Source organism: Epargyreus clarus, unplaced genomic scaffold (assembly GCF_041222505.1).
Source record: "Epargyreus clarus isolate Ecla_fem2 unplaced genomic scaffold, WU_Ecla_fem_2.2 ptg000027l, whole genome shotgun sequence".
Taxonomy (NCBI): domain Eukaryota; kingdom Metazoa; phylum Arthropoda; class Insecta; order Lepidoptera; family Hesperiidae; genus Epargyreus; species Epargyreus clarus.
In genome coordinates this window covers 9,884,960-9,898,754 of record NW_027332234.1, presented here as the reverse complement: position 1 = coordinate 9,898,754, position 13,795 = coordinate 9,884,960, and the positions used below count along the sequence as shown (strand labels likewise).

Genomic DNA, 13,795 nt, shown 5'->3' with positions numbered 1-13,795 from the left:
ACACATAGTTAAATATTAATTGTAATACGACGGAATTATAATCATGACTCTGGCGCGGTAAAGGCACGTGGATGCCTGTACGATGATTAGGGCTGTCGATTGAATTGTAACGCAATTCGGAAGTACCGAATCAAGAGCAGGAAGCAAATTTCGAAGTGGTTTGCAGTGTTTCAGTGCGTTGTACGTTCAGCTACAGTACCGTCAGTTTTCAGTACCTTTGTTTGAAAGGTACTGTCAGGTATATTCAGATATTTCAGCTCTTTTTGTTACGACTTTAGAAATGTTCTAATCTCTATAAAATATTTATTGCTATATTTCTTTGACAAAAGTAATGCCGACGGCCACCTTGTAATAATGATATCTGTCTATAATTATTCTCCACGAATATTAAGTCTACCAGACGAGATTTTTTTGTTTGCTTAACATATCTTTTTAAGCATATTGCCTGTATTGTAGATAATGGAAGGGTAAGGGATTTGACGGGATAAACAAAGGCGTCCCAAAAAGAATAACGGTGAGAACCAACAATAACGTCCGATAACCTTTGGTAGAATTTTTGTGCACAACTTAACCTGAGATACTAATTTCCTTCCAAAACTTTGAAATCACAACAAAATCCTCACCACTTGAACCAAATTATATGTACGCTTATTATTCTTGAAAGAATATTTTATATAACACAAGATCCAATAACAGCTCCATTCTTTATTTTCTCTCACAGTCCCTTCTATGACACCTTATTCTCTAAACAATATAATATCTTTCTTTCTATAATTTTTCGCTAGATTGCTTCTCACCGGCAATTAAATAGACTCTTATTAACATAAAATAATTAAAACAGTATTGTAATGAAAATATACCCTTACATATGTAAACATAAAAATTGTGGATTCTATCTTAATCTCACAAGGCAAAGGTCTAATAGCTTTGAGACATTGTTTGATGTTACTTAATATTATACACGTTGAATCTAATACACTGGCAGGAGGGTGTCGCCAAGTGTCAATGAATTATCGAGGGTTTTCGAACAAGAGAGGGGTAGGACGCATGCTTTGACACACTTACCCCAGATTTACTTCCTTCATATCCAAGAATTACTGATCGTTGTCAAACAACAAACGACTAGAAAGTAAGATTTTTAGTAGCGATTCCAATAGTAGAAAATAAATAGTTTTGGTAACATAATTTCTATTAGCATGAAATTGTTAGCATGAATTGAAGTGACGAAACATTCAAAAACCTACATTTTTCGTGATAAAATAATTTTTAAAGTTTTTCCCAGTAGATATAATGTTTCTTGATTACTCATAAAAAATGCAAGTGCAATAATTAATAATTAAAAACAATTATTAAAGTTTCAAACAAACATTCTTTTTCTAATAGTAAAAAATTCAAGCAGGTATTATTTATAGTTATATATATTCGTTATTACTAGATTTATTTTGTCTATTATTTTTTAAGCAGGATACTTTGTAATCTTTTGCATTATCTACTGTATCGAATACAAGCTATCTGTAGATTTCAATATAAAATTGGTCGTGAATAGCATAAATCCTTTTCACATAACTTCGCAAATTTTTATAGTGTATACGATCAAGACGGCGAATGCAAATGGGTAGCGATAAAGGAATTCTTCAAAGCTTTGAGCATGCAGCCGGTCTAAGAATTCTTCATGTTACTCTTTGTGCATTTATTGATTAAGCTCCGTAGACGGGGAAGAAGACACGCGCTTACTTTAAAACGCGTTTTAAATCGAATTGTTGTTTGAAGTTATCGTCTATATCAAAGATAATTTAGCTTTAGATTTTAATACAAATAATGGCCGTACAAAGCATACCTTTTTTTGTTAAAGAGGGCGAATCCTTCTAAAGGTACCCGGTACCGTGCGACACAGGGTTATGTGGGATTCTTACCGCGCCGAAACCCCCCGTGGCCGTCTTCAGCGTTGTGTATACTCCGGGATCTCCAAATGAACGTAACCGGAATCCTCTTAGCGCGTTGTAAAAAAAACATATCTAGATCCTTTTTACCCGACTGCCAAGGAAGGGTTATGTTTTTCGCGCGTATCTTGTATGTTTGTCTTTCTTTATTTGATCCGATCTAACAAACGGCTGAATGAATTTCAACAGTTAAAGTGTCATTATATTTGTCTCAATGACCCGAGTGTCCTTAGATAGGTGTTAGTAAAAAAAAAACAAAATGGCGGATTTTTGGCGCGAAATAGTAACACATTTAAAAAAAAAAGTTAACCGAACCTATCGAGTAGGGTATCAAATGGAAGGAAATTAAACGGAGATTATAAAAACATATTTGTATATATATAAAACAGTAAGGTGACTGACTGACAGACTAACTAAATGACTTTTTCATTTTTTAGAAATCAACGTACAGCCTAGACCAAGGACCTTATAGTTCTGAAATTTTGCACACAGGTTCGCTATATAGCTTGAATAAGTACTAAGAAAGGCCTTTTGGAAATTCTACCCTTAAGAGGGTAAAATAGGGGAAAACAGTTTTTTTGAAATCCTTTAATTTTGAAGCAACTACTATAAAATTTTGTATTTGGCTTTCTGGATAGGAACAAGGACGCTCTTATTTATCCCCCTCCGAAAAATCAACCCCGTAGAGGGTAAAATAAGGGTTAAAAGTTCATTTGAACAATCGTCAATTTTGAAGCAAACACTATGACATTTTGTATCAGGCTTGTTGGATAAAAATAATGAAATGCTACCTCTAACGAGGTGAAATAATGACCGAAACTTTGATTTACTGAAGTTATATATTTTATAGACCGTAAATGGTGAATTTTTTCGCGAAATAGTAACACGTTTTAAAAAAAGTTAATCTATCGAGTAGGGTGTCAAAATAAAGGAAATTAAGAGGAGATTACACATACATTATATAATATATCTTATATATAAAATTCTCGTGTTAGTTACCGTACTCCTCCGAAACGGCTTCACCGATTTTCACCCAATTTTATATACATATTCAGTAGGTCTGAGAATCGGCCACTATCTATTTTTTTTACACCTAAGTGATAAGGGTTTTTCATCCTTCACTTTTTTTTTGTTTATATGGCAACACAACGTTTGCCGGGTCAGCTAGTACATATATACTCGTATATACACATCGAGATGACTGTCTGACTAAATGAGTGAGTTGCTGTGCCAGAGATCAACGCAAAGGGAAACCGCTGAACTTAAGCGTGCTGGAATTTTACACATAGGTTCTTTATATAGCGTAAATGAACACTACGAGGATAAAATAGGATAATATTGTTTGAACATGTTTTGTTTTTGAAGCAGACACCTACTATGAAACTTTATATTTGGCTTTCTGGATAAAAATAATGAAATGCCTATTTCACTGCTTTTGGAAATTCTACTTCAGCCTTTCCGGTGCAGTCGGGTTTTTGATTTTTAAATTAATTACTTGTTACCCGACTGCCAAGGAAGGGTTATGTTTTTCGCGCGTATCTTGTATGTTTGTCTTTCTTTATTTGATCCGATCTAACAAACGGCTGAATGAATTTCAACAGTTAAAGTGTCATTATATTTGTCTCAATGACCCGAGTGTCCTTAGATAGGTGTTAGTAAAAAAAAAACAAAATGGCGGATTTTTGGCGCGAAATAGTAACACATTTAAAAAAAAAAGTTAACCGAACCTATCGAGTAGGGTATCAAATGAAAGGAAATTAAACGGAGATTATAAAAACATATTTGTATATATATAAAACAGTAAGGTGATTGACTGACTGACTAACTAAATGACTTTTTCATTTTTCAGAAATCAAAGTACAGCCTAAACCAAGGACCTTACAGTTCTGAAATTTTGCACACAGGTTCTCTATATAGCTTGAATAAGTACTAAGAAAGGCCTTTTGGAAATTCTACCCTTAAGAGGGTAAAATAGGGGAAAACAGTTTTTTTGAAATCCTTTAATTTTGAAGCAACTAATATAAAATTTTGTATTTGGCTTTCTGGATAGGAACAAGAACGCACTTATTTATCCCCCTCCAAAAAATCAACCCCGTAGAGGGTAAAATAAGGGTTAAAAATTAATTTGAACAATCGTCAATTTTGAAGCAAACTCTATGACATTTTGTATCAGGCTTGTTGGATAAAAATAATGAAATGCTACCTCTAACGAGGTAAAATAATGACCGAAACTTTGATTTACTGAAGTTATATATTTTATAGACCGTAAATAGTGATTTTTTTCGCGAAATAGTAACACGTTTTAAAAAAGTTAACCAAACCTATCGAGTAGGGTGTCAAAATAAAGGAAATTAAGAGGAGATTACACATACATTATATAATATATCTTATATATAAAATTCTCGTGCTAGTTACCGTACTCCTCCGAAACGGCTTCACCGATTTTCACCAATTTTTATATACATATTCAGTAGGTCTGAGAATCGGCCACTATCTATTTTTTTTACACCTAAGTGATAAGGGTTGTTCATCCTTAACATTTTTTTATTTATATGGCAACACAACGTTTGCCGGGTCAGCTAGTACATATATACTCGTACATACACATCGAGATGACTGTCTGACTAAATGAGTGAGTTGCTGTGCCAGAGATCAACGCAAAGGGAAACCGCTGAACTTAAGCGTGCTGGAATTTTACACATAGGTTCTTTATTAGCGTAAATGAACACTACGAGGATAAAATAGGATAATATTGTTTGAACATCTTTTGTTTTTGAAGCAGACACCTACTATGAAACTTTGTATTTGGCTTTCTGGATAAAAATAATGAAATGCCTATTTAACTGCTTTTGGAAATTTTACTTCAGCCTTTTTGGTGCAGTCGGGTTTTTGATTTTTTAAATTAATTACTTGTTGAATAACTATTATTGATTAAGAACCAAAATTTTAAGAATAATCTCAAACATCCTTTACTTATACACTGTAAAACTCTGAGATGTATTTATAAAACTGTATTATTTCGTCTTTCAGATACTTTATTTCTGACTAGCGCTTCACAATGCACATGCTTTCGATAAATAAATAAGTAACTTAAATTTGAATTTTGATAGAATGGGTATTGTCTGAACGGAGCGGTGCCACCGCCACACCCAATTTAAAACAGTTTCTGCATTTCAGTGGAAATGTGTGGATACCGACTGACATACATATGTGGCAACCATCTTCCTCATCAACCTCAGGATTGACAATGCATCTGTGACCTGGTTCAAAAAAATCTCTGTTCTATATGAAGTTGGTTACAGATGTCCATGGGTGGCAGTTTGCTACTTCAAGTTAAAAATATACTTTAGATAAAATAAATTATTTAACCTGAATTATATAATATATTTTATTGTTTTCTAATATTGTTAGTTATATTGTACTGTGCTACAAGATATGCTTGTTGTCGAGAGCAGCTAGTATCGTACTGATGTAGTGTTGTCGCTCCTAGGGCAGCAGCAGCAGTTCCACTTCGCGTTCGGGCAGCGCCCCTTCCCGTTCCCGCCGGACCCCCTCGGCGGCTTCCGGATGCCGCCCATCACTACCTGTCAGAGTAAGTTGATTCATATAATTATGCAGTAAAAATAGCACAGTTGTAAGAATATTTTAAATGTAAATTTAATAGTAACGAATTAAGTAAATTTATTTGTTTCGATGTAATTGAAGTAGGTAAGGAATAAGTAGATGTTTTTTTTTTATATATTGATAGCTTTAAATGACAGTATCAAACTTGTAAGTTGATTTTTTTCTTTTTATCGGCAAACTTTGTACCGTCTCAAAATCTGTATCAAATATATTTCATATAAAATATAGCCTATGTTACTCGTGGATAATGTAGCTTTCGAATGGTGAAAGAATTTTTAAAATTGGTCCGGTAGTTTTTGAGCCTATTCATTACAACCAAACAAACAAAGTTTTCCTCTTTATAATATTAGTGTAGAAAAGTAGTAAAGCAATAGTAGTAACTGTATAAAAAAATCTTGCTGTGTATAAGTGTCTGTAATCAAGTTTAACTAAAAAAGAAGGAAAATATTAAATCCACCTTGAAAAACAAACCCCTTAAATAATACTGCAGTAGCTATCGCAGGATATGTTAAATAAATAGTTTGATACCATTGTTTCAATTGTTCGAAACATTCAAAATGAAACTTAAAACAAGTTAACAGTCAAGTTACACTTTAATACGAGTAGTTTACCACATCTCATCGAGTTTCAAGTTATTTCGATAACTAATCGAAATCCAGACATTTACGAAAAGCGCTCAAATCGTCCAGTTAACTCATAACCGTATCACTCAGAAATCTAAATCGGAATCCAGGGCGCACAAACCTTATAACGGTTGCGGCGGCTCAAAAGTGAATGAGTCACCAAACCGTGCGGCAATACGCTAAACTACGTTCACTAAAGCGCGGATTCAATCAGTCGGCCGAAAAAAAATCCGATGAAAGCTGACTGCGAACCCAATCGAACAAGCGTGCATCGGGCCCGCTAAAATCCAGGACTGTGCCAAAACAACTCGTGCGGCTCAAAACGGGTAAAAAACATTCGCAAATCGGCGCGGCGGGCGCGTATCGTATAAAAACCGAGTTCGCCGATCGCCGGCCAAAAACGGGACTGTGATACCGAAAAATAAAAGGCCGTAATACTCCGGAAAAAATAAAGTGGACGCAGCGTGCGGGTGGCGTGCGCTGTGCGTTTTGTCCTCCGATATCTTTATAAGTGGAGATTGCGCTCGTATTGTTTTCGATTCTATTTCACTGTTTCCTATACGCTGCTTTCAGTTTGCCTGTACATTGTTTGTATAGATGCGTTGGGCTCGGTCTCTGGTATTGTTGGCGGAATTTTGTTGCGAGTTTTATGTATCTTAATAGAAACTTGTACTTAACAAGTTTGTATTGAGATATATAACACATACTGTTACGCCGATTATACCAGTACGTATATTCACAAATATAGAGCAGAAATAATATAAATTGCATTATTAATTCTCATCTTTACAGCCTATAGAAGCAAAATTGTTTATGTTTCCCGTCTATATAACCAAAAATATAGGCAAAAGATATTGTAAATAAAGATTCGCAAATGAATGTATAATTGATTGTTTTAGATGTTTAGTGGTGTTTAGTTTTTAGGTGGAATTGTTTTAGATAATATAATATGTTATGTGAACAAATAAATGTAGCATATTATTAGAAATAGAAACTCTTCTGACAAACCAATATAGCTATATATATTGTACCGGTAGAATTCAGCTACAGTCCTAATAAAAACAGACATACTCTTTGTATCTATGACATAATTAAGGGTGCATTTAACACTAAACTTTTTTACAGATATGAGTCAATTCGGGCTAAGCTCGAGCAACTCACACTGGGGTTACGGTGGCGCGGGCGCCTACCCCGCGTACCTGCCTTCATGCGCCGCGCCCGCCGCGTCACAGTTCAACCCGCCCGCCCTCGGCTTCACCGGCACCGTACCCGACCAGACCGCTACGCAGGACTTCGGTGGGAACAACACAGGTATTACAATCTTCTGTGTTCGAAAGTAATATGAGGTCAATTTAATCGTGACAAATTCCTTTGTGGGTCCACTCCGGCGGCAGCCTATTTCTACTTGAGAACTGCTGCTGTATTTTGGTTTGAGGGGTGTGATTAGGACGGGACATACTTTTCCGAGGCGTTTTAACTTTGTCCCCAGGGATAGCGATGCATGTGTGGCTTATATGGCTGGCTTCAGGAATCTTATGTTATTTGAGGTTGACTACAGATGTCCATGGGCGGCATTATACACTAACTATGAGGTGGATAGTGACTAATGCCGCCGGGACGAAGACAGCTGGACCCCACCCGGCATCCGTCCGTTGCCCACTCTCGCCTACAGGGGCATAGCTGCATTAGTATGCTCTTACGTTACTACGGCATATATGCTTGTAGTTGTGCGCAACAACCTCAGAGCGTACTAGCAGTTTGGCGCGGAATGTATATGCGTCATTATTTAGTGCGTAAATTCAGTGAAGTGTATCAATTCACACTTCATTATCCTTACTCAGTCACTTAGAGGGAAGACACGTGGCGAACTTCAAACATAATAATTAAATTGCTGACTAAGTACCTATACCCAGAAAGGCGAACAAAACCAAGCAAGTTCACATCATTCCTACGCTATTTCACGTCACGTATTCCGACAAACTCGTCGATGATAGCTTAATCATTCTTCGATAGCAATTACTGGATTGTTTTGTATATGTAGGAATTTAGCTACGTAGAATAAGATCAGTGGAATGTAATCTACATTGCAATATTAACTGTTTCGTGCTATTTTGTTTTAATATAAAAGTAACAAATTAAGTTCTAAAACAATGTCTTCTATTTGCATAGCAATTTATTTGTGGCTGTCATTTTCTGTTTCTGTTTACAGCCTATTAATGATATATCACTCAATTTATATTCGCTTGATTTACAAATCTGTAATATTTTTTAATTTTACGATAACCTATATGTACGTTACTTTAATTTACAATCAAAATTCAATTCAAAGTAGGTATGCACTTTTGAAGACAGCGACTTAAGAAATATTTTATCATTACCACTACCTAATCTGGGTATTATGGTTACTCGGGAGTAAAGACAATAACTCATATGTCCAGAGCGAAATGAGACGTACCAACGTGGTTTACGACTGACATCCTCCTTAAAATCATACGGCAGCGTTGCGGACGGCTCCCGCGCCCGCCGCCCGCCGCCGCCGCGGACATTAAACCGACTCTCATTATAATTTACAGCGGCTCAGTCCGATCCAGCCGATGAATTTATTGCCGATGCGTGCCCGAACACGACACGAAAAATATAGCGCCATATTAAAACTACACGTCAAACAGATATATCAAGCCGAGGAATTAGAAACATTTGTTGCTCTTGTTGCAGTTCTTCCGGATACGACTGGCGTCGACCTGGATCAGCAGCTGTCCGGGCTGGTGGGGTCATCGCCCTCCCACCACGGGACGCTCCTGCCTCGGTACAATAACAACGCCGACTACAGCCTGTCGACGGGGCCCCGGTCTTTGAGCGACAACAGCTCGCAACCGGAATCCCCCGTGCAGGACGACTTGCTAACGTCGAACTCGACGACAAACGTCGGACACAATCATTCGAACAGCTCAAACTTTCCGTCGCTGATGGGCTCCCAAAACACATCGTACGGTAGCAGTAACTGCAACAACTCGCTCTACCCTGTGCTGCCCGCGAGTTTGCTGTACAGTCAGTTGTACACGGCCGCGAACCAAACTCATAACTTTCACCCGCTGCATTCAAACTCGATACACTCGACACAAAACCACCACAACGAGTTACAAACGATGATGGATCAGATTTCATCGACGACGAACAATCACCGACAACACGGGAACCACGGGCAGGGGGATTTATTATTAGGCAGTGGAAACTCGTGTGCGGCGGCTGCGGCAAGAGGGGAAGATGGGAGGGTAAACAGCCTCGGACAGCGAGGTAACCCGCAGCCTGATAGTAACACGGTGTGGCGTCCTTATTAAAGCGACGCTCCTATGTGTAGTATAATGAAGACTGTCAACTTAGCCTAGTAACTTAAATTGTGACGATACCTCAGTACTAGTCTAATGTGAAAATAAAAGTTTCTTTTCATATTTGTAGCGAATCACGACAAGAAATATAAGTTATGTTTTTCGAAGAAATAAACGCAGAGATTAGATCTAGCGCAACGAAATAGATATTGTAATTATATGTATAAAATATAGGGTAGATTTATGTGTATCGTAATAAAAAAAAACACTAAATGAGAAATTCATAAAATTCGCTCCCGTCCTGTTATTATACGAAATTGATTTTAAACTTAAGAAATGTACTCGTTGTTTAATTAAAATTAATGTTTCATTTTGTTTACCTATTAATACAACAAGCGATTACGACTAGCACCATGTATGTTGATAAATTCTCAGAATCCTTCAGATTCACTAATGTTACCTTCGACTGGCAGTTCACTTACTACTGTTTTGTAGTTTGAAGATTTGTCAAGGAATAGGAAGCACAAAGTAATAACCGCGAAGAAGAAAACCCGTCGAATTGTACTTTTTCTACCACCTCACAACCGCAAAATTGACAATGGCACTTGGTAGCTATGTATCTGAAGTTTCATTAAAAAAAAAATCCTTGTTTTTACCTTTCCCAGAAACCTTTCCCAGCTATGAAAAAGTGTATTAATATATTTTCAAAACCCGAAGTTTTCATTTCCCCGAAAATAAATTATCTCGGTTAAGGAAACTGTAAATAAATGTGAATAAGTTGTTGTAAATGCATCTTGTAAAGTGCAATAGTTGTGCAATTATGAAGTTGAGTAGGTGTATACAGATGTAGAGTAAGATTATCTGTTGAATATGTCAACTCTGTCCAGTTGTAGATATTTATAGATACCTAAGGACTCTATAGAAAATTACTTCGGTTTTACTTCGGGCCTTTGTATTTTATTTATATTCTTATCTATTTTATTGGTTCTTCTGCTTATGTCTCATGTCTGTTCCTATTAATGTTCAATACTTACGTGATAATTTCTATGTGTTTATTTTGTGAAAAAAAGTAAAATATAAAATTGCGAAGATTACGTAATGATACTGTTAACAGGTTTATCAATCATATTTTATCCATTATATATTTAATTTATATACAAATTTCTTCATTCGAGTTAACCACCAAATAATTTAATTTAAAATTATCTTAAATTATAATACAGTGAAAACTTTTGCTAATGTTTTTTTTTTATTATGAAACATGATTGTTGTGATTTCAGAAAAGGTTTCCTTTTCTGAAATTGGTTGATAGTTTACAGTGAATATACCTATGTAAACGCCCTTAAAACAAGTAATTTGAGTAAATACGAAAATATGAACTTGAGTTATTTTTATTAATAAGTAAACCTTAAAGATAACGAAAACCAAATATTTGTTTTAATTATTTTTATATTCAATAACATTACATGTTTTATTCTTAGGTGCATCAACTGTTTCGTGCAATATTGTTTTAATATTAAAGTTATACATTATGTTCCAAAAAGATTTATTCAACTTGCATAGCAATTTATTTGTGACTGTCGTTTTCTATTTCTGTTGACTACGAATAGCGGAAATCATTTTATATAAATAAATTCTAAATAAATCTCTACTGTGTTTTATATTCAACTCCTAAAACTAAATATTTCTCAGCAAATTGAAAAACAGCAAACATTCGTAATTATAATGAAGATTATAAGTATCTATACGGTCATAAAATTTATATACCTACTAATTACAACTGAGTACTTTTATACGCAAAGCTTCGGCAATATGAATCATTATACATATTTACTATTTATTTACGAATACAAAAGATTTATAAAGAACTTAAATGACCTAAATTTAATCATACGGGTTATTTATAAAGTGAAGGTAAAATGATACATTGAAATTCCAACATGCGCCCCTCACCGTCACACATAAACGACATGGGAGCTCACTGGGTACACTACACTACCACTGAGAGGAGAACGGAACCAGTATTGTCCGTCTGAAGAGGTAGCCTTTTTTTGCGGTTCGGTGAAAGGCTGAGGTTGTTGAAGACTGTTATGTCTGAAGAATGGCAACACTCGTCTCCAGTTAGCCCTCCCCCCCCCGTTAGCTCAGTAACCCCTATTAAAAAAAAATGTGAGCCGTCACGGGACGCCTGGCAGATGTGAAACATCGACATTATTTTGTAAAAGTAATATGCAGTAAAGAACATACTGTGATAGGAACTAAATATGTCATAATGATAAAATACTGTTTGCGCATGGCGACGCCACACCGTACACACTACTGCATATAGACTGTATATATATACCATCGTATAGCGTGGCGACGCGTCGCCACTGCATGCGTCGCCACGCCAGAAATCGGTTTTACGTGCGGCTATAGATGTTTCACATCACAAAACCCTAATAATTTACTTAAAAAATATATAATTGTCTTCGTCTAAGCGAGCATTAACTTGTTACCGACTGAAACTCGAATATTAAGGCCGTAATAACTAATTCTTTGTTATATAATATAATGCAAACCACCCAATCGTAGGTGGTCACTGCAAACCTGTAATCAACCTCAGATAAGATTAGTTTCCTATCTGGAGTCGGCCACAAATGCGCTACCACTGAGAACTAAGCTGGAACGCAGATTTATTATACAGAAATAGGTGTGACGGTGGTGCCGCCGGAGTCCAACCACAAAGGGTTCTACCATCTTCAACGTTAAGAAGGGTCTCAAGAGGGCTACGCTCCCCTTCCGATGTTTTAACTGCCAATACATTTTTTTGCAAAAAAAAACTTATTTCCTACTAGAATTTTTTTTTTTTCTTTTTAGTGTTTTTATTTTCTATTTACAAACTATAAATCTATATACAATATATACAAAAAATATAATTTAAACAAAAAAGAAATATTAAAACTTAAGGAAATATAAAAAATTAAATATAAAACAATGAGTCCAAATCACTGCCTCCTGGTAGAGTCCCAAGAATGCTGGCCGCGTTGCCACGTTGTATGGCCAAACTTATTCTTTGGCCAAAGAAAAATATATACTAGAAATTCGAACATAAATTCCTATAAATTCCTATAAATCTGTATTAAACATAAAAAGTGTTGTTAAATAGTACCTACAATCCTACATACAAATTACATGCAAGGTACAAATAGATACAAATTACCTTTATTACATTTCCCTACAACATACTGTACCAAACCACTTAGCGAAAACACGTTTCACAAAAAAGGATTACGTAAGTTATTTGCTGCGCCATCCGCCACAAGTTCACTACACAGCCGTTTTAATGAGCTCATTACTGCGTCACAGCGGCACGTAACATTTGCATATCACCTGTCGCTTATTAACGAGTGGGATACAGCTAACTGAAAATTCGTAGTTTAAAACCCTTTTATATTTGTACGAAAAACAACTCGTTTGGTTGAATTTGAATATCGAATTTAATTTATTTTTTATGTTATTAAAATAAAACGATTTCTTGATCCAATTTACAACTTTTATTATTCCCGCGCAAAATACAAATCCAACGACAATAACGTTTTTCTTTTTTATGCTAATGCATACAGTCGTGTAACGTATACAGCCAGTAACTATTAATGGGCACTTATTATTATAACAATAATACATCATAAAAATAACACATAATAAATAATTAAAATAATACTATAATTAAATAATTTGAATATATTTCTAACATTATGATCTGAACGAAAAACAAATACGTAATCGATTTATTCTGATGATACACGTTCAATGTAGTGGCCGTTACCGGCGTAGGGACCCACTACCACCTATTTGTGACTCATAATAATTGATGTATAAAGCGCTGATTAGTTGTAGGAATATGCTTACAAAGAGTTCTACAAATTCAAGTGCTTTAAAAAGCACTTACACAAAAGTTTGCGTAAGTATTTGCACGAGTTTAGTCGAAATAACTATTTTAATGAGCTCAATACTGCACGAAGGTGAAAAACGATAACCATGTAAGTTTTTGGTCGCTCACATTAATTGATACACATAATATTAGTAGGTACTACCGAATGGTAGTAATAATAAAGTAATTATTAATAGTAGACTGTTAATAACATTCAATTTATCTTACAATATCACATTTGTAAAACGTTTCTTTTTACTTTCCTCACAAAGATAAATATGATTGTGATTTATCTTAAAAATGTTTGCATCGTGATTTTAAATCACTATAATTTTCACAACATATAACATAACATAACTATAGTATGTT

At 35.4% G+C, this 13,795-nt stretch overlaps 1 protein-coding gene across 1 annotated transcript in view; it reads left to right on the top strand.

Moving 5' to 3' along the window:
* Positions 1-10,173, top strand: part of RunxA (RUNX family transcription factor Runt related A) — a 41,483-nt gene extending 31,310 nt beyond the window's left edge. Inside the window, exons 3-5 of the mRNA XM_073088771.1 lie at positions 5,431-5,532; positions 7,313-7,498; positions 8,903-10,173. Of these exons, the coding sequence (XP_072944872.1) occupies positions 5,431-5,532; positions 7,313-7,498; positions 8,903-9,525 (911 nt within the window). The 3' untranslated portion in view covers positions 9,526-10,173. The remainder of the gene's footprint in view (positions 1-5,430; positions 5,533-7,312; positions 7,499-8,902) is intronic.
* The last annotated feature ends 3,622 nt before the right edge of the window (positions 10,174-13,795 follow it).